At 46.1% G+C, this 27,435-nt stretch overlaps 1 protein-coding gene across 1 annotated transcript; it reads right to left on the bottom strand.

Annotated features, from left to right (window-relative positions):
- Positions 1-1,319: 1,319 nt before the first annotated feature.
- LOC8053153 (U3 small nucleolar RNA-interacting protein 2) lies at positions 1,320-26,891 on the bottom strand. Its single transcript, XM_042291240.1, has 14 exons — positions 26,823-26,891; positions 26,572-26,690; positions 25,819-25,885; positions 25,700-25,741; positions 20,496-20,622; positions 19,738-19,871; positions 19,095-19,187; positions 17,176-17,276; positions 14,998-15,132; positions 12,161-12,223; positions 10,547-10,680; positions 7,552-7,631; positions 5,799-5,996; positions 1,320-1,764 (listed from the first exon to the last, which is right to left on the bottom strand). Exons 1-14 carry the CDS (start codon positions 26,889-26,891, stop codon positions 1,702-1,704), a joined length of 1,425 nt encoding a protein of 474 aa, XP_042147174.1. The 3' UTR covers positions 1,320-1,701.
- Positions 26,892-27,435: the final 544 nt, after the last annotated feature.

The following is a 27,435-nucleotide window of genomic DNA, read 5'->3' as shown; positions in this document are numbered from 1 at the left end:
GCGCATTAGCCACAGCCTGTACTATAACGGCAGTTTACTCCTACTTATCAAAACGTGCGGCATACATAACCGATTACTCACTCGGAGCATAAGAACAGACGGCATCCCACACTCAAACGGGACATTCCTTCTTCAAAGTATTGAATCCGAGATGCTAAAAATCGGGTCTATTCAAAACTGCTCCTCTACATACGCAGTGAGTGCAAAACGCATTATCAAATTTTGAAGACCATTGCTTTTCTCCTACACCTTATCTCACATTCCTCGGTACACTCGTACAAGATAAAACTGATCCCTTATGCTAAGTTTGCAAAACCTCCACTTAATTTGCATATTTTTGGCACAAGGTGGCATACAGTGGATGGTGTTTCGAAACACAGGTTGCTTGAAAGCTCCGTAAAGTTGGCTTCACCTGCGAAAATCCTAGGAATGTTCGGAAGCGAACGCTCTAAGAATGTCGCACATATGAATGTTCAAAGGGGAACGTTCCGAGAACATTGTGCATACGAATGTTCGCCAACAAACGTTTTTAGAATGTTGAGCAGCTTACCTTGTAAGGAATGTTCGCATACGAACGTTCCTAGAACGTTCCGAATGGTGTTTAACGTTCCTGCAACATTCAGAACATTCAGGGAATGTTCGCACGACATTGGATGCTACGTGGGTTGCAGATGATGACATGGCCAGCATGGCAGCGCAATAATTCCATCACTGCTTGCATCATTCCATCACATGGAGGTAAGAGGCATAGGCTCAAAAGTCAGATCAAGTGCTTTGGAACTCCTTACCTGATCACTTTGTAATTCGCATGAGATCTTGCAAGAATTCCTTTTGAATGACATGTTTTACTTGCAATGTCCGTGTATATGGTATACATCCATAAAAAATTCACGACGGCTACCAGAAAGATTGCTCAGCTTTGAATGCAGTCTGATCACCAAGTAGTGCCTTACCTACAGTAGTCTGTGCTAGATGCCACCATTGGGCCACCTGGGGTCCATATCACAAGAGCGAATGACATTTTAGCGAACGGCGACATTTGAGCGAATGGTCGTTTTAGCGAATAACGGGGGCGCGCGTTAACCCATCCGTCGCGCTGCGCTTTACGCCGCTTCGCGGCGACAGCTCTACGGCAACTCATTACAAAAATATGAACTCACTTGGCCCACCCGAAAACTCCGCTTCGCGGTGTCCGACTATTCGCTAAAGTGTCGTTCGATGAAACGTGGGCGTTCGCTAAAACGTCATTCGATCAAGTGAGTCTGCCCCCTCGATGCCAAAGTCGTAGCCGCAGTAAAATTAGGATGTAACTAGAATGATAAGAGCTCAATAAATATTTATTGCAAAGCGCATAACACTACAAAGAAACAAGTTCTGCACAGTTTAAAAAAACAAGCAATCTTGCGATTGAGCTTGAGGGAACGACTGCTGCAGCAACATCAAGCCGGCCGCTTCCAAATTCTGGGTTTCGCGGCACAGCCGTCATTTGTCTCGCAAGTGCGAGAAGCTGCGCAGTGATGCCCGACAAAACACGGCTTTTTCCCCATCGCCGGAAGGCTGCCGCTTCCACACCGACTTCTGTTGTTGATGAAAGGCTTGCAATCTGCTTCTATCGTCGCTTCATGTCTATGGCTCTTCGGTGCGAGGAGACGTCGGCAGAATGGTCGAAGCAGACGGCCCTCCAGACGACGGGATTTAACCTCAGCAGCCTCCCTGCTTGGCGTCGGTCCCGGATCTCTTGGTGATCGACAACGTGGTCAAGAGCTGCGAGAGGGTTGTGCGATTTCTTAAATGGACGGCATGCAAGCAGCCCTTTGAGTGATTGACTATGAATCCACACTGCGCACCCAAAATAATTTGATGGTGTTTTCTTTACCAAAACTACCTATGTTACGTTAAGAGCTCAGGTTCCACCCAAATGGGTCAGAACTAACCATTGTCTCATTCCCGAGTGATTTTCTGAAAATTTAAATGGAAAAATGAGACCCGTTCTTGGTGGCCCATGCCATTCAGCTTCACGTGTTCGTGGGCATCGTCGGCTGCCATTTTTCCATTGCAAATTTACCAAAATTGTTTTATGACGTTTGAACCAAATCACCGACACTTTGACATCTGGTCCGGACTGCTAGCGCCACTTTTGGGCACCAACAGCAATTGGTGGTACATACAGTTAATTTTTTGCAACAAAAAACAAATTCCTTTTTTTTTTTTTTAAGAGACACTTTGTACATCTGTACTGTCTATGTTCAGACCCCTTTTTGTCCATTTAAAGGTCTACTCTTTCCTTGATAATGCAATTCCCAAGAGCCCCGACTAGTTGCTTGAAATGCTTTTTCATTATTTAATTTTGTGTACCTGCTTAGCACCGGTGCTGCAGTAAATGTGCCAAATATGCAAAAAAATGTAACTGATCGCCGGTACCATCCTGTTATTGCAAACTCGGGCTCACAATGCAACAGTAATACATTTTCCCTTAAAAAAAAGACAAACACCTGTGTAATTAGAAGAAACAAAAAATAGCATCACCAGCTAGATCAATTAAAATCCAGATGCCAAGTTTATGGTTGTTGCAAAGGAACATAAAAACAACTGGTCTTCGTCCCTAGAATAATCAAATCTACGAGAGCACACTTGAAGTGAATGTTTTACACCATACTTTTACTGGAAAACAATAATTATAAAGCGAATGATTATGTACTGGTTGATCCTTTGCACTTTGCGACAAGGTGCTTGAGAGTGCCGAAACAGAATGCTTACAACATCAATCCTCCCCACAAGTGGCCTGGCGATTCCAATTATCTAATTAAGCAACACTGTAGTCCAGTAATAGCATTGCACAATGAAGCAGACGAGCCAGTTAGACAACTAGAGTTTATCTATCCTAGGCATGTGCAAATATGAAGTGGATTTTGAGTTTGGAGCGAATAGTGGTTTTGGCCGTATATTTTCTAATCGAATATCAAATAGTTTCTCCAAACCTTTCGCTAGGCACCATGCTTAAATAAAAAGCAGCTGAACTAGTGAACGTTGTTCCCGAGCTTCCACTTGTCCATTTCTAAGCTAAAATGATTTTTATCTAACAATATTTATGGACTGTGGCCTCAGAAAGTTCAGTGCCCACATTCTTAAACTGTGGCCACATTCCCCACACTCTTAAATAATAGCCAAAATTTTTTTTTTTTTTACTTTGGTATAAATGGTATAAACATTAACATTCAAAAAGTTGATGTCAAATACACCAGGTGATTGCATGCATTATCCCACTTTGAACGTGGGCTTTCCTCCCAAGTATGCGATGGCAATATTTGTACTTTCCAAGTGTTGATCGTGGCAGGTTAGCCCCGTTGAGCGCGCTTCTTACCGAGCACGGGTGCACTGCGGAGAAACAACACCCATGGCACCCTCTTCCACGGATGTTGCTTCTTTGCGGCACACCAATCAACAATTCGAAAAATGTGAATATTGCAATTAATTTTGAAGCAAATAGTGAATATTGGATAATTTGAAACAACTATTTGAATATTTTCACAACCCATTAAATCCTCCTTTCTTTAGTTGCTCCTCTACCTCTTCCCATTTTAACCTATTTCTACCACCCTGCATGTTAATATATCCAATGTCTCACTGTGCTGTTTTTTATACCTGTTCTTACGTTTTCTCCTCTTTTTAACCCTGGGTGCCCCTCCTGACTTCGTTGGGTTTTCAATTACTTCAGTGCCCCCAGGGCCCTCGGTCCCCCCAAAAAAGCAGTCACCGTGCGGCCCATCCGTGCGGCCGCAGCCACTGTGATCGCAGCGCCAAAACGGTGCGATTTGGAAATGCAGCCAATGCCACCAGTATCCCGACAGGTTTTTGCCGGGATATGGAGCATGCAGGAGATAATAAAAAATCACATACTTTTGGGACACATGTGTCCCGTCAGGCGGGAAAGGGTTAACCGCATAACCGGTTTGACAGATATTTGCATGCCCTAGTTGAGACTTTGGGCCGGAGCCACGCAAGGAGTCCTAATTTTCCTGCCTCGCCTGTCCCCAGCTGTGTTAGTTTTACGTCATTCAATTCTCCCTAATTTGCACCACTCTTCTAAACTAAACTTCGTTATTAAAATGCACTCAACATTCATTCTTCCATTCTCATCTGCAAACTCCAGCGCTCCGGCTAAATTCATCGCCCCCTCGGGGAGGGTGGGAGCAAGTGGGAGCAAGCACTGTGTGCCTCAACTTCACATGCTCCATTGTCTAGTCTTCCCCTTAGCATACGGCACACCGCATATCCATTTCCTCATATTTTGTTTTATATGTTCCAATCCTCAATACTTCTGTCCTAGCCTAGTAAACATAGTTTTTTTTTCCAAGCACTCCTACAGCAAGTGTACCTTCAAGAGCAACTCTTTGCCCGCGACCGCTGACTCTAAGAACAAAGGAAGCGTCGAAATATCCAGGAATACTCATTTATCCTGTTATACTTCAACAATAAAAACTAACCAGGCTGCGCAGACGTCCTGGACATTTCTTCCCCGTTTTTGCACATTATCTTTCCAACAATTTAAGTGCCTTTCCAGATCATGCCAACAGGTGACTAGCATTGTTGTCGCCCTCATGCCGTCACAAGAAAATAATCTAAAACATACAAGTCAGGGTGACCACCTTCCTGCTAGCAAAATGCGGAACACGCGGGACGGGGGGAGGGAGAGGAAATTTATTAACGCACACCACGAACCGACGCTCTATTAACACATTTAATATCCTGCGCTGTTTTCACACCTACAAATTGTATAGCAGCAATTAAGTTTAAATAATGTTTACTCCCAGCGATATATTTTTTTATGCTAAATATGTTATTAAATATGTCGAAGTTGAAAACATAAAGATTGACGGCAGCAGAAATCAATGCATCAAATGGAAATAAGCAACCGTAAATCTTCGGGCTTATGTTCTTAATAGACCGATTTGAGTTGCAGGCTTCTTGCCTTGTATGGGTGTCTCCACTAAAAAAAAAATTCGACAGCTACCCTTTTGCATTGACACAGCGATTTGAAAATAATTTAAACTTTTGCAACTCTTACAATATTATGCCACCAAGGGCAGAGTTACAACGGCGCATGCACGTCATTTCTCCTTCATGAACGATGGTCGCTTCCCGCAATGCTTGTACAGAAAATGGTGTACCATTGCGATTCATGCGGTTTCCAACAACCTCCGTGCCTCCCCGTGTCCCGTTGTTCGGCAGCACCACGAGTTGCGGAGTGAATTTTCCGACAGTGTGAAATGCAGGACATTTGGACGATTCAGGAATTTCTCGCAGGACGCAGGACACGAGCCCTCAATGCAGGACATTCCCGAGAGTCGCGGGACGGGTGGTTACCCGGATACAAGTAGGCTCAATCCGAATTCACGACACCCAAAATAAAAAAAAAAGGCAGCCATGATGCAACTTAATCCGAAGCAGTCAAAGGAGTACATTGTTTTTAGTGCCTCTCACTGTCAAACACCAGTTTAACGAGGCTAGGCTGGCTCTCCAATAGGGTCGCCTGGTAAATTGCAACAGCTCAAGAATCCCGATAGACTTGGCTTGAATGTAAACAATTCATGAAACAAGAGCCAAACAGAATAGCTCAGTGGACTTCGAGCCAGATCAATGGATGGTCATGGAAGTAATTTTTAGTTCAAAGAGTGTGAAATGCAGAACACAGAATGGGCGAGACTTCCCCACCAGAAATTAAAATATAATATATATATAAAAAAACATCTTACAAAAAAGTTTTTTTATTTATATTTTGAACCAGTATCTCATCGCACTTTTCCTTTGAGGACAGGCTTAGCAGAGGCATCTGCCAGGGCTGCTACTGATCGGTCAGAAATCTTGAGAGGTAGGATGGCGACACAGTTCTTGGCTTTCCTCAGGTTCCACCAGCGTCCCAGCCTGTGCTCCTGACCAACCGCCGCAACCAGCAGTTGTCCAGAGTTGCTGAACACAAGCTCGTTCACAAAGCCCTCCTGTTGGACAAACATAATCATCTTAAAATTTAGTCGGAGACAAAAGATCACGATGAAGCAAGTAGTAAAACTAGTATCGTCATGGCCCCACTTTTTCGCGAGATGCATAGTCTTTCAAGGCGCGTTCACACCGGCGATGCAATCTAGCTGCGCGATACCTTTCATCACAAAAGCGACCATCGCGGAAAAAAAGCAACACGATTTGAGCAGTCGCTACCTGACCCGACCTTTTGCGATGCGATCTAGTCGCAGAGCAGCTGAGCCAATCAACGGTGTTTGGAGCGGGAGTTTTCGAGAGGCGACGCGCCAACAAAGGCGTTGGACTTGCTCATTGTGCACGGCAGTGTGAATGTCCAATTTTTTTTTGTGATGCTATCTAGTCGTATCGCACGACTGCTTTGTATCACCGGTGTAAACACGCCTTAAAGCCTGACGTTTTGTCGAAAGAAGTTTGCTGTGCTTTTTTAAAGGAACTGTGAAATTAAAAGTTGGCAGCAGAAGACTGGATGACCCTTGTCTGCATTGTGTTATCATTTTCTTAGGACATCACTGGGACCTTTGTCTCGAGTGAGCCTGCTTGCATAAGGGACCGAAGCAGCAATTGAAGTAGATGTTGACTACACCATTTTTGTTTTTGTCGTTTTCCCGTTTAAATAAACTCAAGGTTGGCCCCATCATATTCCAACCTATGACTAGCCCTACAAAGCAAAGTATGATCCCCAAAAGATAATCCTTTCTTTTGCTTCAATAAGGGGCATAATAGGGGAAAATAGGTGCTGTACTTAGTCTCACACATAGCACAAAGCATTGTTAAAGCGACTGGGGTGAGCACATGGTCTTGTTAAGCATCCCATTTGCATGCACTCTCGTGAGAGTGAAGCACAAAGATGGTCCCACACTCATAGAACCATTTCTCCTCCTTTTGTAGAAACCAGCACTTGTGAACGAAAGCTGATGACTGCGGCATGCCTTACGAATGTGAATTGAGTACACCATGAAGCACTGAGCACTAGTGGAAAACAGTCAAAAGCCAAAGTGGAAAACAAATAATTTCATGATCCCTTCGAATTTAAAGGCCAACTTGCAAAATATTTTTCAACCAATGAAAATCTTCCCGATTTCCCATCTCCCACCGCTATCTTGATGGCAGGGGGGGGGGGGGGGGGGACTCCTTTTCTTGCCGGATCTTGGGGTTGGATGAGACAGAATAAGCTCCCGGCATATCCGGTCCCAAGATGCAGCAACAAAAAAAGGATCCCCCATCAAGTTAAGAGTGGGAGAGGGGAAATGGGAAGGGTGGCAAGGAGGATTTTCACCCTGGTTGACAAATATTTTGCACGTCAGTCTTTAAGAGACATGGCCAGTCATGAGCATGCACAAAGATTTTGCAGCACCTCAGTCACCATATACTAGCATAAGCAAAATATACCTGGATCAGAACCCTCACATAAGAGGTGATTATGCAAAACAGAAAAGACAAAATCTTTTCTAAAGTTGACAAGAGAAAAAAAATGATGCTGCAGTAGTGAGGCAGTTGCGCCATTGGTTTTCGTACCAGAGGAATCGAGATGACTTCAGTCAGCCTCTTGCAGTCATCACCGCAACTCCACAACTTCACTTCTCCATTGGAAGATCCTGAAAAAAAAAGAAAAAAAGAAGAGGAATACTTAGTCAGGTACACCGAGCTATCACACAAATGCTCCCCCCCCCACCTTCTATGCTCCGTGTCACTAGTTGTTTGCAATGCAGGCAAGGGCAATGCCATGCGAAGAGAGAAAGGGTGAGCACTGGGAAGGTGGGACGGGAGAGGAGGGCAATGGAGGGCGAGGGGAGAAAGGGAGAGCACTAGGAACGTTAGAGAGGAGGTTTCTCTCCTCCTTCCCAACCTTCCTAGTGCTTGCCTTTTCTTCCCCCGCCTGGCGTTGCCTTCGCCTGTACTGCACGCAGCTAGTGACACGGAGTATAGTGTCTGCGGCTAGATGGGGCATCTGATTTGTCAAAATATTGGAGAAACTTGTCTCACTCAAAAGTTACAAACAAAAACAAGTTTTCCTAAGGTGTGATATGGAGTTTAGCCTTTTCAACATGATGAAAAAACAGCACACAAAGGACAGAACAGGAGAAAAACACATAGAATGCACAAGCTCGTGTGTCCTACGAGTTCTCCTGTCGTCCTGTCCTTTGTGCGGCGTTTTGTCATCATGTCGTCTCAATACCAACCGACCCAATTCACCACATTGCTTCAGCTTTCTTAATCTCAAAGTGAAAAAAAAACAAAACAAATAAAGGAAGATTTATTGGTGGATTCTTAGGAAATGGATTAGCATGACCCTTGGAAAACGCTACACATGTCTCCCTTTGGGAAATGCTGACGTTGACCCCTTCACTTTTCTGTTTTGGCTTTCTGTATTGCTTATCTAATTTTTGCTGCCTCTTTTTGGCTTCGTTATGGGGTCAGTGTTAGCATTTCCCAAAGGGGGACATGTGTGGTGTTTCTCATGTGTCATGATGACGCATTCCTTACAAATCCACTGATGAACCTCCCTAAAACTTTTTCCAGCGAAGCAGGCTCGCCGAGCCCACTTTTCTCCAACCTCTGTCGCACACAGACCTGCGTCGGCTGGCCGCTTCTTGCGCCGCATTTCGGACAGTAGAGCTAGGTACTACTTCCACTCCTCCGTCTAATTCGCTCGCCTTGCATGCTTAGCAATGGCATCCGCTGCCGGACGCTGCTTTTGCAGTTCACCGGTTTCCCGCAAACTCATTGGCTTCCACCCCATGACGCTGGCTCCCTTTCGCCTCTGTTCTTCACTACTCTCCTGCTCTCTATGTGGCACGCTTTTCTTTCCACTGTTTTGTCTGCAGACAGACATCAGCTTTTCACTGTCATGTAGGTACTAATGCTAATGCATTAAGGAAATAAATTAGAAAAACATCATTAAGGCAATAAATTAGAAAAAATGCCATTAAGGCAATAAATTAGAAAAACAAGTCAACAAGAGCAAAGCAAAAATTTCCTTCCTTCTTACCCAATTTTTAAACCATATCTTCACAAATCAGATGCACCACTTAGCCACATATACAGATTGAATTAGTGCCACATCATGTGAAACTGATTTTTGAAATTTACATGGGTTTGACTTATTTGTCTCAACGGGTAGTACTGTCCATCTATAAACTTTGATAGGCAGTATACTATAGTACAGGGGTTCTCAACTTTTTGGCCTCACGGAACCCCAGGAAGCCTCAAAAACTGCCGCTGAACACCCTCCTCCTCCTTCCTCCCCTCCCCCCCCCCCCCCCCCCCCCTCTCTCTCTCTTCTTCCCCCCTCCATATTTGTTGACCGAGAAGCAACAGATGCACAATTGTAGGCAATTTTGCTTGTGTTGCTTCCCACATATCCCCACCATATCAATCGCAATGTCAGCACAAAGTGAGATGAAGGTGCTTTGCATGGTCCTCCGCGCAGCTTGTGGCATGGGGGGTTGCAATTTGGGTGTTTGCGGAACCCATGAGACCAGCTCGAAGAACCTTTGTGTACCCCGAAACCCAGTTTGAAAACCCCTGCTATAGTAAGTTACAGGTCGAGAAGGTAGCAGCAAATGCTCCTCAAAGGGAATCATATAACCCTCCGCCGCCTCCGCATCCAATAGCGTCCCATCGTTTCCGTGACGTCGCGGCCAACGCGCGAGGAGGGTCTTGCCTTCCTGTACATATTTGCTTTATCTTTCAACTTTGACTTAGCATTGTGGAAGCCACGAGAGGGAGATTAGAGTTTTCCTCCTCCGATGGAAACAAATACAACTTCCAGGAAAGGCTGCTTTCAGGGGCTCGGTTCCCCCTCCGATGAATACAAAGGTCGCTTTCTTAAAAAGTGGGATCGGAGATAAGTTGGCATCACTCTGCAGCTATTATCTATCCATTGAAGCGGAACAAGGAGCACTTGCAGTGAACTCTTCTTTCGACTGCGGAAAGATTTTAAACGGGCGCATCACGCTTGTGGGAGGAGCTTCTCCTACCTTCTTGACTTGTAACCGACTATAGTACCTCTAAATTACTTACAGCATCTTTGTGCTTTTGCTCCGACAACATAAAAATGGACCTTTGATACCCTCAATGGGAGACTGAAATCACGCTTCACCGCTTCGCACCAGCGTGCTAGGAGCAGAAGACATCTCGGCCGGCTCGATGTGCTTTGAATATTTTTGGCACTCTTTTAAGTTGACATTTTTTGGTTGCAGATATTAGTTGATCCCCAACCATAAAATGCATTGGCAGAAAAAAAGAAACACACTTGCACGCTTATATTTGAATAGAGGCAGTTCACTGTTGTGCAATAGTTGCTTTCTGTCACATCTAGACCCCCAAAAGCGTTACCAGCCATTATGTTTTCCCAGATTACACGCTTCTTTACCGTGGTGCGCCAAGAAGGTATCTATGAGGTTCCATTGCATTTACGCCGGAGTCCTTATATGCACGCATAGAGAAACCCGCATTCAAATGCAGGAGCACCCGGACGTCTGTAGAGTGCTACGGGCAATGCGCATACCCGAGGCAACTAGGTCGGTGCAGCGGAGTGCAGCCAGAGCAGTGAGCCACAACGGAGACCCGTCGCGAGCACCGTGGGCCTGGTGAACAGTGCAGGTCGGCTTCTTCTTCATTGCCGTCCACAGGCACAGGGACCTGAAACGAAATACGCCGGGCACGGTATAGCCATCGAAAAGAAGTCAAAGTTGTAGCATATTTTACAGAATGTAGTCCGCACAGTGTATGATCAACAAAAATTAATTCTGATAAAAAAAAAAAGCATTTTCCTTGGATAATTTGCACCGGGAGCAGTGTGCACCTGGCACCCTGTTGGGACGTAAACAATGCTCGTACGCAGCACGCCTTAACAAATGCCTCCTTTACTAGCCCACAAAAAAGCTTGTGTCGTACGCAAACTATCACTAGCAGATTCTATAATTCTCGAAATCTGTCACGTCTCATAATAATTAACAATCTAGAAAACACTAATCCTCCTACAGCCCGCACTTGTAGACAGTCTGCGCCTCATAAACTTTTAACTTATAAACGCGTTTGAATTAATGTCAGACTGGGGAAGGAGAGAAACATTAAACGTCAAAGGAACACAACACGACAGAAAGGACGCGAGTAGGGATTTTTGAATCTATCACGCCTTCTGCCACAAGCTTCTCCGACTCCACCGCGAGGCAATCGAGGACGGGCTCACTCTTATTCTGAGGGGGACGAGCGCGCCGAACCGACAGCGCTCACATTGTCTGTCTGTCACAACTGCCAACTGCTTTCGCCGCCCCTCCCCCACTGCAGAAAACAAAGATCGAACTGGACCTCTGACATCACGACTAGTTATCATTTGCGCCGCTTGCCATTTTGGGTGTTGGTATCAGTCGGGAGGCACCTTATCAGAGTTGGGGTCGTAGTCTGTGGCAGCGTCGTCAATGGTTTCCATGTGGTATTCACACTTCTAAGTTCTAACCGCCTGTAGCAAAGTGTGCAAACAGCCTTTCCACTCTCGTGAAGAAGGAAGACCAGCGGAGCTGTACTCGATACACTGTGTGCTTCTTCTTTGTCGTCATCTGTTTTTCGCGCTGTTTTCCTACGATGAATTCCCACCAACATGCCCAACTATCCGTTCTTCTATTATATAGCTGGAAAGGTTGCCGCCATCTCCGAGCGACGGCGGAAACCATACTGGTTGTGTGCTTCCCGCCCTCGCTTATAGATGGCGGTAGCTGTTCAGGTAGGCTTGTGTCGACATACACGGACACAATCCTGGGGAACCTAGCCCTTAACAGCACTGCTGTAAAAAATAAAAATAGGCTGGGCAATGTTTAAAAATTTAGACGTCGTCCTGTCTATTTTCTACGGTCTCATGTTTCTCTTGTTATTCAGACTCAAGTTAATTCAACATGGTTAATATTCATTAGCTTGCCTGCACCCATGCACCCTATAGTCCGGAAACTACTATAGTCCGGAAAATATGGTACAATACAGTACCTACGAAAGTTTCGTATTAAAGGCATGCTCAACATATGGTTGAATGCAATCCTAACATTCCCTAATAGTAGCATAAAAGATTTGAAGATGACTGCATGATCAGGCTTAGAAAAATGTCCTAGAGGTGGAGGGAGACACTCACCCATCGTCAGCACCAGAAATGAAGTGTTGCTCGTTGATCATGCTCACACAGTCCACAGAGCAGCTGAAATAAATCCAAAGCAACAACCAGTTTATTCTTGAGGAGCTTTAAAAGATGCCTTTTGGGTAAACTTCAAAACCTCAACTTCTGCTCGACATATGCCAGCAAGATAAGTTTTCTTTTACTGGCATACCGTGTGGTTAATGCTGCAGCATAGAATCACTGCACTGCAGTTTTCAAAGGAACGAGCACCAGCAAGGCCACAATGAGAACAGACATGCCTCCTATCAATTTTTGTTCATTACCATGGCAACAAGGATAGCTCCACAAATTATAAAAAGAAAAAGTGAAAACCGCTTACAACTCCCTGTAACGCCGAATTAGAGCGCAGCTCCTGAGGAGGAGGAGGGAAGGGCGCTGGGGGGGGGGGTTAGACTAACCAGGGGGGGGGGTCACGTGACCTTGGGGGTCACGTGACCCCCAATGCCGATGATGTCATCACTGACGTCACTGATGATGTCATCAGTGACGATGACGATGCGGGTACCGATGACGTCATTAGTGATGTCACTGATGACTTCACCAGTGATGATGACGATGACGATGCGAATGTCGGTGACGTCATCAGTGACGTCGCTGACGACGTCATCAGTGATGATGACGATGACGATGCGGATGCCGGTGACGACATCAGTGACGTCACTGATGACGTCATCAGTGATGATGACGATGACGATGCGGATGTCGGTAACGTCACCAGCATCCACATCGTCATCGTCATCATCACTGATGACGTCACCGGCATCCACATCGTCATCATCACTGATGACGTCACCGGCATCCACATCGTCATCGTCATCATCCCTGATGACGTCACCGGCATCCGCATCGTCATCATCATCATCACTGATGACGTCATCATCACTGATAACGTCACCGGCATCCACATCGTCATCGTCACTGATGATGTCATCATCACTGATGACGTCACCGGCATCCACATCGTCATCATCACTGATGACGTCACCGGCATCCACATCGTCATCGTCACTGATGACGTCACCGGCATCCGCATCGTCATCATCACTGATGATGACGTCATCAGTGATGATGACGATGTGGATGCCGGTGACGTCATCAGTGTCGATGACGTCATCGGGGGGTCACGCGACATCGGCGGGGGTCACGTGACCTCGGGGGGTCACGTGACCTCAGGGGAGTCACGTGACCTCGGGGGGGTCACATGCCCCCCCACGAAGTCACGTGACCCCGGTGGGGGGCTCGCGCGGTGCATTATGGGACATTTCCCATGATGCACCGCGCGGTTACGCCAACGGCGACGGCGACGCCGCTCAAGCCAGAAACGGACCCCTAAGAGCTGCGCTCTAAAAGTAGTATGGGGGGATCGGTGGCCGAGTGGTCTAGCGCACACCAGCTCGGAGCACGTGGAGCGAAAGCTCGCGCTGCAGAACCCAGGGATCCTGGGTTCGAGCCCCACCCCTGCCCGTTTCGATCTGGATGAGCATCGTACCGGCGTGCGGTCGTGTATCACTACTGCGTGATGCACGTTAAAGACCCCAGGCTAGCGGCTGGTACCGCACTGGCTAAATTTCTCATCTACAGCTGGGAGACTCGTCGCCCCTGTGAGGCAGACCAAGTTCTAGGCTGTATAAACACACACACAACCCAATTTTTTTTAAAAGTAGTATCTCCAAAACCAGGCACAAAACACGTGCAAAAGACACCGTCTGCAACCGACTGATGTGCTTACAATGCCCATTTTCTATTCTATCACATTTAACGCGGTAACATTCCAGATTGTTGCAACACTGGCGGACGCTGCTTTCTAGAACAACCGACAGGTTTGGCAGCAGAAAAGAGGTGAGGACTACAGGTCTTCTCTACCACCCGCCTGCCAGCTGGCCAGTTGACAAAGATTTCGGCAGACAATCACGACCAGAGTTTCTGGTCAAGAATGCTATCGCTTCCATGACTGACCAGCAGTATTAGGGCAATTTCACTAACGATACACAGGTCCAAAAATACTGGGAAACTTTTTCCACCATTTGCCTTATTTGTTTTCATGTAATGCGGAAGTATGGTAAGTGGCCCCGTCGACGGCAGAACTCAAGGAGCACGATAGGGGACGTATTTGGGGTCACACAAACCCCTATTAACTTCAATTTCTTGTGTTTCGAATCGTGCCGGCGTCATCTGGGGCCTATCTGCTGGCAGACGAGCTGACTGCTCGAGTGCCAGCTCGCCTCAGCTCCGAATAAAAGTTGGTTCGTAAAAGAATATAGTAGCAGCCAACATTACTTTACGTCGCTGACCTCTCCAGCTGATGCAATTAATCACAATGCAAAAGAGCTTGAGCAAGCTGAAATACATTTCCCTTGCGTGTTGGCAAAGGGTTACTAGCACAGATCCTAGCAAAGTGATGAGCCAGAAAAATACGCGTGGAACTGCCCTATAGTATGCAAGACGCACCACTTGAAGACACATTCTAGCCATCATGCAACAACAGAAACATCTCGCAAGCAGTCTTCGCTCCTTTTTTGTTTGGCAGCAAACTCAGTGGTGCCACCTACTGGGTAGCCCTGGCACACTTCCGGTTCACATACATTTCCTATTTTTTACTCCTCATTCTTTCATAATAAGAACAAATTAAGTCTGACAGTGCTATAAGTGGCCATTTCCAGAAGATAGCGTGTATACTTGACTTTGCAAATACTGCGGAACCCGTCGTCTAGTTCAGAGCCGGAAGTGATTGGGGGCTATTTGCACACTTGTGCCACCACGTTTCAAATCACGCGAGAAAGAGCAAATATACACACCTGTGGCTCTGATACACCAACTGTGACTCTTCGACGACCTTCCAGATGCGCAGCGTGTTGTCACGACCCCCAGAAGTGACGGCTCGCTCTCGAGTGTAGCTGTCGATACCCGTCACCGCGTCCTGATGTCCAAACCTGGGGGGGTTGGGGGTGTAGACCAAAAAAAGTGAAAGCTGTCTACAACTCCCCGTAAAGCCGGACTAGAGCGCAGCTCTTGAAAAGGAGGATGGAAGGGTACTGAGGGGATAGGTGATTCCCTGAGGCCACGTGACCTCAGGGGGGGGGGGGGGGTTACGTGAGGGTAACTCTCATAACCCTGGTGAGGGTAACCCTCGTGAGAGTAACCCTCGTGATCCTCATGAGGGTAACCCTTTTGAGGGTAACTAACCCTCGCAACCTTCGTGAGGGTAACGCTCGTGACCCTCGTGATCCTTGCGATGGTAACCCTCGTGAGAGTAACCCTCATAACCCTTACGAGGGTAACCCTCGTGATGTCATTATGCAGTGATGGAAGTGCCATTTGACCTTTTGGAGCAGGCCTTGTAGCAGGCAAAATGTTGTCTTGGAGCAGGTAGTGGCCCTTTTGGAGCAGGGTCCGGCATATGTTAGCATAATACTTAAAAATGAAATAATGTTGCGTTGCTATATAAAACCCATCTCTATCATTGGAACACAGCGCCTGTCACCTTTTTAAGACAGGATATATAAAATTCAACAAAGTAAACACACAAAAAAAACATTTTTTAAGTAAAGTTTATCTGCTCGTCAGATAAAAAAATACAATTAAATATGTCACACTGAGTTCTGATGGTACAGAATATTTAGTTTTATCAGCCTGCACTTCTTTTAAGGTATCTGTAGCAGCACCTAACGACCTTCACTGTTGTGGAATCTTTTAGTTCAGATTAGAGTTGTCTTTCGGACAGCAACTTCAAATATTGCGATATCTGATATTCGCTTCAAAAATTCCGATTCATTTTCGATGTGCTGGTGAAGTCACGATCGGATCACGGCGAGTTAACCCGTTGAGTGGGCTCCTTGGCATGCACCGACGCGCTGCAGAGAAGCGACACCCGCGGAGCAGACACCGCAGTTGCACGAGTCGCGCAGTGCTTCGTGCTCCGAAAAGGACGGTGAGGCTTTACCAGCACTACATCCAGAGTTTGGTGCAACTAAACTATACTTTCTTTCAGTTTCAGTGCGAGCGCAGCCGAAGCTACAAGCGCGCGCATGGAGCCCGTAACGGTACCCGCACTGCACGAGCCCACGCGCGAGTCAGGAATGCACAGAGCATTGAGCTCGCGCTAGCTTTGATTTCGCTGGTAGCTAGCGCACGGGATCAGGGCGGGTCAACATTGAAAACATCCACATGCTTGGCCTCTTTTTTTTTTATTTTTTAGTAGGCTGCTCAGTGGGATGGTTCTTCGCTTAGCCTCTGCGGCTTTGGTCTCAGATGTTGCTAATGTTGTTCCTTCCAATAATGATGATGATGATGATGATAATGCGTCCTCGCAGTTTCGGTTTTCGTAACAGTTGAGGCGTGGAAAATACCGCGGTACCGCCACGCGCTCTGATAAGACTACAATTTTTGTTTTTTATTGCTACATCTCATCTCGGCGCAGACATGGCTCAATTCTTCGGTAAAATGACAATTTGGCGCTACGTGTAGCAGGATTGCGTCCTTGGCGCAATTGGCGCAGCACTTCCATCACTGCATTATGGGAACTACCTATAATGCAACGTGCGGTTACGTCGCTTGCATGAAACGCGTTGCATGCAAGCTTTGCATGCAATGTGATAATTGCATGAAACACACGAATTGCATGCAACGCTCGGGTTGCAAACAAAGCACGGTTACGCCACTTGCATGCAACACGTTGCATGCACTCTTTGCACGGGCATTGCATGCACCTCGCATGCAATGCGCGAGTTGCATGCAAGGCACATGCAATGCTGGGTTGCATGCAATGCGCAGTTACGCCAACGGCGACGCCACTCAAGCCAGGAACGGGCACCGAAGAGCTGCGCTCTAAAATGCTTGCCTAGTACCATGACAAGAATAGAGAGCATACATTTCTTCTAAAAGACTATCGAGATTCCTGTCGCAAGCTTCTTAATGGAGCATCAGCCTTGCTAACAAAGGAAGAGCCTTCTGGGGAATTAAAGAATGAATCTCACAGGGTCTCGACGTAGGCCATCTCATCCAAGTTCCAGATCTTCACCGAACGGTCAGTTGAGCAGCTGAACAGCTGGTGGGATCCCAGACGAAACGCCAGTCCCTGCAATGAGTGTAAAGAGATACAGACTGTCATCTTTTATCATTTGCATGAACTTAATAACTAGCACAATTAACTATGGTTCATCTTAGCAGCTGGAACAATGAGAGCAATAAAATGGCTAGTTTCTAATAGTATACAGCTACAAAACTATAAGTGTGAAGAACATGAGAATGGTCAGAGATAGGACAACATAAAGTGCTACATCAAAGTTAAGTTTTATTTTTAAAAAAAATTAAGTTTTGATAAATTTTTTTAGATTAGCAAGAATTAAAACTCCTTATACCATACTGTGGTGCCTCCTGCTTATATGTTTTCATGTTCTTGGTGCTCGTCTTGAGGTGTAAAGGCCTGTCCACACTCTTGCAACCGAGTACAACCGAGAGAGACGAGACCTGTTGAAACCTCTTAAAGTTTCTTAGTATGAGAGAACAGACTGGCATGCTGGCACCATCTTTGTGGTGACCCTGGAACTGCATTTCACAAGAGCGAAGGTTTTGCGGGATTTCTGAGGTCGAACGTGCGTAATACCCATAAGAAACGCTTGCTTATAATGTTGGCAAAAGTTTTTCGAGCCAAGAAAGAAAGGATAATGCGCGAGAGAAATAGAAAACATGCCAGACCACCAAGTTTACACTGCTACCCAATAGATGGCACCAGTGTGTCCTCTCATTGTAGGAGATATTAAGAAGCTCCAAGGCACCCGGTTGTAAGAGGTCGCAAGTGTGTGAACGGGCCTTAAGAAATGCTTACTTCAACAATGCTTCTACTACATGAGAGCACATTCACATCAGGCAGGCTCAAAGCATAGGCCTCATTCTTGCTGCTTCAACCTTGTTGCTTAAGGCCCGTTCACACTCTTGCGACCGAGTACGACTGAGAGAGACGAGGATCTCTTAAAACTTCTTAAATGTTTTTAGAATGAGGGAACACACTGGTATTGTGGTGCCATCTATGCGGTGACCCTGGAACTGCATTTCACAAGAGCGAAGGTTTTGCGGGATTTCCGAGGTCAAATGTGCGTAATACCCATAGAAAGGCTCGTTTATAACATTGACAAAAGTTTTTCGAGCCAAGAAAGAAAGGATAATGCGCGAGAAATAAAAAAAATATGCCGGACCGCCGAGTTTACACTGCTTCCCAATAGATGGCGCCAGTGTGTTCTCTGGTTTAAGAAGCTTTAAGGAACCTAGGTTTAAGAGGTCGCAAGAGTGTGAACGGGCCTTTATAAGCTCCAGCAAGGCACAACACAAAGCACTCCAATTTCAACATACAGTTGAACCCCGATTTAACGAAACCCAATTTTACAAATATCCCCAATTTAACGAAAAAATTTGCATTCCCCGTACAGCCTATGCGCGAGGTCTCCCTTCCTCGATTTTACAAAGTTCCCGACTTAACGAAGTAATTAGCGGGTCCCGGTAACTTCGTTAAATCGAGGTTCAACTGTATGAATCATTTGTTCCTTGTTGAACATTGTAGGTGGCTTCATCTTTCTAAATGTGAAGCCCCCAAGCACCGTTTATTGTGAATAAAAAGGATGATCGTCGAATAAAGCTTTTTTTCAATGCGTGGCTCGACACCCACAACACCTACAAACAAACAATTAAGCTGAAATTGAATATAGATGCAAAGTCCTGCTGCCCCCCTCCTCACAACATAAAAAGAAGGGAGTGAATACTTGAATGAGTATGCTGCTGGCATGTACTTACGAGAAGTAAAGCATACAATCTAAAAGGTAAAAAAACATGCATGCTTCTGCCCTTACAACGTCATTTAATGTCATACTCGAGAAAGAATGAAAACAAAATGTCCCCTTACCGTGACGGAACCTCTGTGGCCTTGGAAGGTATGAAGGCGGTTCATGGTTGCTGGGTCCCAGATGAAGACCACCTTGTTCTGGCAGCCTGATGCCTGCAACGGATACCGGCATCAGCAGAGGAGTCCAAAAGAACGACACGGATAGCCTGGAACGTTCACAGCTTGTCAAGCGAAACATTGCTACGGGTCTTGACCTTATGAGTAACCACAATACTGAGAAATGTTTTTTGTTACCCTTTCCGAGAGGGAGAGCAACAGATGCCACAAACTGCTGTCCGTCTAGCTCGGATTGACCGCTTGAGTAAACTACCACCAATACTATAAGTGTATTTAAATTCCATGTCATTTTTTGTTTGCTACAAAGGAGATCTACTTCTAAAACAAATTAACACTAGCATCAAAATAAAATGAGATAATTAAACAATGTGTGCTAAACAATCAAGCATAGTTTGGACCAGCAAAAACAAAAGAATGCCAATTGCACCTTAAGCTCCCAAGCAAGTTGCGAGTTGGTTAAAAATCGCGTTCCCTTCTCAACCCTCTCGGCTTCGAGGGGCTTCTCATCGACGAACCGTTCTTCATTTTGCGCACTTTCTAGCCTTGACAAATATCACCGCACTGCACTTGAGCTCCAAGCACTCACCAGGAAAGAGCCATCCGAGGAAACTGCCAGTGCCAGCACATGACCGGTATGTGCCAACGGTATCTCCTGATCCGATGTGGCAGCTTTCTTGGCACCGGGCACCTGGTGAAGTTTGGCTCCCGTCCTGGTGCACCCTGCCCGTAACCCAAACATGCGCCACGCATTATTAAGAAGGACGCGACTACTCGACACCATGGTGGTGCAGCTATTCCTGCTGTTGCACTGGGAAAACCACAGGGTAGGAAGAAACAAAATTTAATGTAGAACAACTTTCAGACAGTGGCAGAACACTCTCTTTATACAGGGCACTGGATCGCTTGAGAGGAAGCAACGTGGCCAACAGACCTTTCCAAAAAACCCCACAAGACCAACATGAACTGCTCCTTTTCATGGGTATCCCTAAACATGCCACACCATGCATAGGAATGATGTAATGTGCCACAAAGATAGCAGGGGCACTGCATATTTCCAAGATGGTCTGTTGTCCACAACTGCGACTCACGTCACGAGAGGACGATAGCTAGCTTTTCAGATCATACAGTGCGGCCAAGGCACGATTCGGGTCACAATGTTTCCAAGTTTATTTTATTAACGTACACTTTCACACTTTAGATATGGGATCCAGCATCCACTGGCTCTGCGAAGTCGGTAGTTTCTGCAATATTTATGAGTGTGAATGGTCTTAAAAGTGACATCCCATAGGGGCCTTTAGCTAGACTACAAGCTCCATGTCCAATTAAAAAATCTGCAGTACTTACACTTGATGATGGAGCAGTCCTTGGAGCCACTAAAGATGTGCTTTTCGTCGTGGGAAATGGTCACGCAGGTCACTGACAACTTGTGGCCCCTCAAAATCTTGATGTCGCTGTCATACACGCCCTCAACCTAGCAGTGAGCAGAAAGGAACTGTAGTAAGTATGCAAATAGTATTCCGATTGTCCTCATAAAAAAAAAAAAAAAAAAAAAAAAAAAAAAAAAAAAAACTTCTTGATCATTCTGACGAACCCCGGAGAGCAGACTCTGTTGTGCATGTATTATGCATGCGTTATGATTTGCTATGCTTGGATGCCGATGCACACACAACACTCTTGTGTTCTCTGGGTTTATCAGAATGATATACACAAGCTTAAATTTATTCAGGAGTGGAGCACATCACGAGGATTTAAGAAGTTCTTCACGGGCTCCACTCTTTCTTTTCGTGGGTGCATGAGGGCCGTTGAATTCTTAGTGCTCTTGCATCGTAAGATACCTTCTGTGCTAACTGAAATAATCACCAAAGAAGGAGGTTTATCGCGTTCTTTACGCCCTCTACTGACTAGTGTTTGAAGTTGCGACGTCATATGTCCGCCGCACTATCCCTTGGTACGTCATGATGCCCCCCCCCCCCCCCCCGTGATGTTGGGAGCCTACATAGGGAGCTAGTCTTCGTCATTTGGAAACTATAGTCGGTGACAGGTCAAGAATGAAGTGGAAGCTCCCCCCACCCCTTTCCACTTCAGCAGAGCGAACGATGGAGAGGAGGTCACCTCCTCTCCTGCGTTCGCTCTACTAAAGTGGAAAGAGGTGGGAGGAACTTCCACTTCGTTCTTGACCTGTCCCCGACTATAGCTGCAAGTGCTGATAGTCACCTGCAGACCAAAAAAGCAAGACTAAGTATGACTTGCCACCGGTGCTCACTTGCAGACTAAGTGTGCTGGACTATGTATGACTTGCCGCCAACTGTCGTCCACTGAGTAAGCATGCTGGACTAAGTATGATCCACCACCAATGGTTGTCTATGGACTAAGTATGTTTAACTGAATGTAACTCGCCACCAACGTTTGCCTGTGGAATAAGTATGACTTGCCACCGACGGTCGTCTGTGGACTAAGCACGCTGGACAAAGTATGACTCGCCACTGACGGTCACCTGAGGACAGAGTATACTGGACTAAGTATGACTCGCTGCCTACAATCAGCTGTGTACTAAGTATCCAGGACAGTCTGAGTGTGCCAAGATAATTTCAGACCCACCATTAAGACACACACCTTGGATGCCAGTAAAGGCTCTTCCAAAAAGGGTTAGCTAGGAGCAGGGGACACTTGTTAGGGCTTCCATTGTAGTCAATTTCAGCGTTTGGGAAAACTTAATCTCCAGTTAACATAGAACTTGAGTGGGAGATATATGATGCCACAAGGAAGACTTCATAGTAACTTTTGATCAGTAGTGAGGGCAAATTAATTGCATTCCCTTAAAAGTTCATTCATGCATTAGGCTCAACTGTGGGTGCCCTGTGGGGATGTGGCTTGTTTTTCACCCAAAGAAACAACAAGAAGCGGACATTTGGCAAACAAAACATGTGTAGGGCTCAAAGTGACCGAATATGAATTGTGGTTCATTGCTACTAGACAGGGTTATTAAAATTAAGCTCACAGATAAAATCATGAGGTGAGGTGACCACCGTAAAATACCGGGCAAGCGCCCACTCAAAATTTAGAGTTAATCGCGAAAAAATGGGGGATGGGCACTTGTCCGGTCATCAATTTTACATATCAATGTACTGTGCATATTTTCTCAGACCTTATAAATTTGGGTATGGGCACTTAGGGTGGTATGGGTGGATGCGCGGTATTCTATGGTAAGCCACGTCTTACTACGTTAGCATGTGCACGCACAATGTCCTGCATGCCAGAAATCAAGAAAAGTGCCCTGGTCTTCCTTCTATATTGCTTAAGAATGAGAGTACTGTACATTCGTGGGAAGTCAGATAATCAAAATTCAAGCTGCGCATTCAATCCCGGCGTGATAGCATGAACTGAAGCTGTTCAATCGAAACTGAAACTGAGTGACTTACTAGTTCCCAGTGTGCACTACATGGCATTTCAAATTTTGGAAGAAGTCGATTGTAAAAAAATTTTCGTCGGGTATGCACGCAACGAAATAAATGCGACTGGAATGTTTGCTATATTTTACGAGAAGTTTTGCACCACCCGCTCAGCTGCGTGTCAAATGACAAAGCACTTAGCGGTCGAAAATAATTTACAACAGAAGATAGCTGAAAGGCACACATATTTCACGCACACAAATAATCTGTTACCGATGGACAGGACTAGAACATACAACTGTACATACCACACATGGCACACTGTTATCCGAAAAGGATTTATTTGAGAAATATCTCAAATAACACATGTAGCACTACTGTGCCGACGACAGTCACGTCTTGCCGATCGGACAGAATCTGAAATAACCACTTTTTCAGGGGTGGTACTCATGAAATGTACTTGGGAGCAGCCAAGGGAGCAGCTGAAACAGCTGTTTTGGAGCAGGTTGGGAGCAGCTAAAACTTCATTCTGGAGCGGGCTAGGAGCAGCCCAGATCAGTTTTCATTGCACTTCAGCTTGTGTCTTAGACAAGCACAGGAGCAATTTCAATTGTGCTTAGCAGCACAGATGAACATGAGTGGTTAGGGACCTCAGGTAGATGGGATAACAGTGTAACAGATGCGAAAACTTGAAAATTTGTGAGCCTTAATGAGAACCAAAACGAAAGTACCATGGTGTCCTGGACATTTTCTGAGTGGCTTTCAGCTGCTCAAATAGGACACCAGCGCTGCTTATCGCGCAACCCACACATGCTTGGCATAGTAATTATATGTGCGAACCACGTAACGTGCGTAAGCAACGGACGTGCAGTTGCGCGGAGGAACAGGGCAACAAATTTGGAGTTTATCCTATTGAGCAACTCAATATCGAAGCAGCACACTATGATTAAAGGAGTTATTGTATTCGAAGCGATAAGCAGGAGCAAGGTTGAAGTACGCCGAGCAGATCTACCGCTCGCCAGAGAGCTACTGGCTGGCAAGGTTTCGGATCGAACCGCGTTTCAGTTCTATCAAATCACGATTTATCTTGCGGGAATGCGGTTCTAACTTCTAACAATGAAGTACTAAAAGGAATCTTTTGCTCATTTGTCTTCAACTGGCTGACGTCCGGATCCTGGGCCGCAGAGCCTCAGGCAATCCGACGATTAACGATTCGACCTCACCTTGGCCGACTTGCTTAACCGCTTATGGTTAAAGAATAACAATCTATTCGCAGGCGGTGTACCACTTGGAATCCGACCCCCGAGGTTTTTCATCCGCTTCCGACTCAGGATACACAGGGAGAATAAAAAGAATGAAGGATTGCAAGGACAACCAAGCTAAACGCGCTCATTGTTGCCAATCGAGTCGATAAAAACCGAAACCAAGACAAAATCCTATTTGTTTTGGCGCACGTTTTGCGATTTGCTGCATAATGGTGCGAGGTATTGGCTGTCGCACAGTTTCTGCAACATGGCGCAGGACGGCGCAGACAGATGCATCTGGCGCAAAATGGCGCAGCCGTTCCACCCCTGCATTTTGGGGCGAGCTCCGTTTTTTCGCACCAGCACCAATGCAAAGGAGCAGACACGACTGGCCCAATCAAGACCCGAACAACTATTTTTGACAGTGGCTGAGAAGGACTCTACACAGATTATCTCTTGAAGGGAAGAGAAAAATTGTCATTATTCACAAAATCACGCCGAGGGCCGTTCGACATCCATCTCCTCCTTCGTTTCCCGTAAATGTCAAGCAGAAACGCTTGAATGGCAGGCACTTACCAGCCCCACTTCTCACAGGGGAAGGTAACATAAAAAGGATGTGCAGCATGCATAAGAAAAATAAAGTGGAAACTTTCAAGAGGTCGGAAAACTTTGATAGCAAAACCTCGTGCTGAGCAGGTTTCCACAGTCCAAGAAAGAGGCAGAAGATTTCTAGCTGACGAGGGCGTGATAGTTGCACAAGCTGCGTTATCATGAACAACATGGCGGCGGCCTAGGAGCATTTTTCGGAGAGGTACATCGAAAGTATGAGCATCAAAAGTATGCACATAAAATGGACAAATTGAACCCAAACCGAACCTGCAAGCTGACAAAAAGCTGCACGCCAGTGATGGGGCTGAGCAGACTAGTTTAGTGAAAAGGGGAGTAAAAGAGGCAGAAAGGAAAATGTGGGAGGAAAGAATGCAAGAAAAATCGGCTTTAAAAGTGTATAGGTCACAGAAACAGGTCATGAAAAAGGAAAAGGAGTTTGATAATTCATGTGGAAGTTCTCTACTGTATAGGGCTAAAGTTCAGAAGATAGACATATGTATGTGCCATAATGAGAGTGAGACACTAGGATATTTGGTTTTGAAGTGGACGGGGCTCGCGCTGCCCTCCCTGAAAGGGTAACGGATGTGGCGGGGGCACTGGGTTTTGCTGGCGAGGATGGGAGAATGAAGGAGAAAAGGTTTACAGTAACAAAGAGTAGGTAGAAGATTGGTGGGAACTATCCAGGGAAAACTGAATGAAGTAAAACTAACTGGCACAGCTGGGGACAAGCGGGACAGAAGAAAGTGAAATTGGCATTTCCTCCGGTGTAGCTCTGGCTCAAAGTTTCAATCTTGTCACCCAGTGGGCACGGTGTTCGGGTAGTGCCGGCTAGGTTTGACTAGAAGAAAATTGGCGACTCCCTCACTGGGGAGGAAGGCAGAGGTAATGCTTTTAGGTCCTTGCCCAATCCCCTCAAGGTAATCCTATCAATAACCCACACTACCTGGTGATAGTTACAGAAAAGCAGAAAAGAAGCAGAGTGGATTAGAAGTGCAAGGGGAGAAAAAATACTTTTGGTTTCTAGGCTAGGTGACGCAAGCTACCGCCCGTTATGAAGGGTACAGCTATTAGCATTCATTCATGCATACAACCCTTGGGCATTGCTTCCTGCATGAAGCGTGCAATCGAATCCGAGTTCATGCCGAGCGCTGACGCAGTACTCGTGTCGACTGCATGCTCAAAATGCACACCCAAAATATGACGGTTTTGAATAACTGATGCAGCAGCTACTGGAGAGAGTACCTTTTTGAAAAGGGTGTAATATGAAAGGTATAAATATTTTATGAAAATGCATATGTTTAGTCACCTTGTCAGCAACTTTCTTCTGCAGTTGACCACTCTGCTCGAGCTAGAAATAAAAAAAAAGAAAATGTGATGCCTCAGTAATGGGTTCATTAAAGAAATATGTCATAGTAATCCTCTTACCAGCTCGTTACGTAAGCGATGAGAGAGAACCGACCGGTCGAGTTCTTCGACTTCGAGCCTCTCCTCTCTGAAACAAACAAACAAACAAAAACATTGCAATGCTTTCTACCTTCATGCAGATGGCAGGTTGCCACAGTAGATGAACGGGGTATACCTTGTTTCTCTATTTCAGCAAGGTACTTCTTCGCGAGCCTTAGCTTTTTTTCTTGCTCAGTCTCCAGCTCCTCATCGTCGTCGGAAAAGTGGGTTCCGGGAACAACACGGTCTCTGTAAATATACAATCAACGAAATTCATTGCCAAACCCAGATGCTTGAGGATGGGTGCTTCTTCCGGAAAAAAAATTATGTTGCGTGTACTTTTAGACAGCGTGAACTTAAGTCAGTCCCAATGGGCGTCTGGTGTCTCAGCTGTAGATGAGCAATTTAGCCAGTGCAGTACGACCGCTGCTAGCATGGGGTCTTACAAATGCATCACGCAGTATAGTGATACACACCTGCAGGTCGTACGATGCTCATCTCGGTCGAAACGGGCAGGGGTGGGAATTGAGCCCAGAATCCCTGTGTTCTGCAGCGCGAGCTTTCGCCCCATGCAACACTCGGCCACCGATCCCCCCTGCCCCTTCAAAGGGGCTACTCTCCATTCAGTCAAAAGAGAGGCCATTTCTCTGCAGACTGCAAGCTTATCTCTAGACACAGATGGTCGAGAAGATTAAAAAAATAGGGAAAACGGGCAGCATTGCCGTCGTAACTCACTCAATATCCGACTCGCTGGACAGGATTTCTTCGGACGCTTTTGAATTGGCCTTGGCGCCTCGATCACCGGCCGCTTTCTTGGCATCGTTTCTGTTAGCTGGCTGCGTTCCTTTCCGCTTCTGAAATAACGAAGTACCCGGTTTACATGCCGGAACTTGAGGACGAGCAGAAATCCTTCCAAAATGCTTATAGTTAGCACAGGCTGAAAGCCGGAGAACTGTTTTCCCAGGATGACAGTCGTGGCTACTTACTTTTCTGTCTTTGGAGCGTTGTTGTGTAACTGAAGCGTTCCCTTTCGAGTTCCTGATGAAGAACGACATTCTGAACGCGGTCAGACAAAATACTTACACTTGTGAACGTCAAAATAAGCACGTGAAGGGAGCGACGCCTGTACAAACGGTTGAAGCAGACATCGCACTTCACAAACCATGCGGGAGTCGGGACATGCGGATGCGGAACAGAGGTTACGATGATGATGATAGTGAGTTGACAGTGTAGCCAACTCACGCACCGCGGTATCATCTGAAACTTACCTCTGAGTAGACCTGTGCGCCGGTCAGAAATCGCCGGCGGCGGCGCGCCGGTGTTTGTACCTCCGGCGGCGGCGTGTTGACGGCGCGGGGATCAACGGACCGGCGGCGGCGTGGCGCGGAAGAGGGAGGGGAGGAGGGGGGTGTAAATTAGAAAGTGAGGAGGAGAGAGAAAGGAGTCGTTTGAATTTGGAAAACAAGATGCAAATAACCATAAAAAGGAACACGCTTTTTTTTTTTTTTTTGTGAAGAGTGCGTCCGTTAGGAGAATCAGGTACTTCGGTGTCTTTTTTATTCTCGTTTGTAAGAGAATATGTCACCGGCTGGCAGCCGC

This window comes from Ixodes scapularis, unplaced genomic scaffold (assembly GCF_016920785.2).
Source record: "Ixodes scapularis isolate PalLabHiFi unplaced genomic scaffold, ASM1692078v2 PGA_scaffold2__306_contigs__length_199485367, whole genome shotgun sequence".
Classification (NCBI taxonomy): domain Eukaryota; kingdom Metazoa; phylum Arthropoda; class Arachnida; order Ixodida; family Ixodidae; genus Ixodes; species Ixodes scapularis.
Note: the sequence above shows the minus strand (reverse complement) of the source record. Positions and strands in the feature narration are given on the sequence as shown.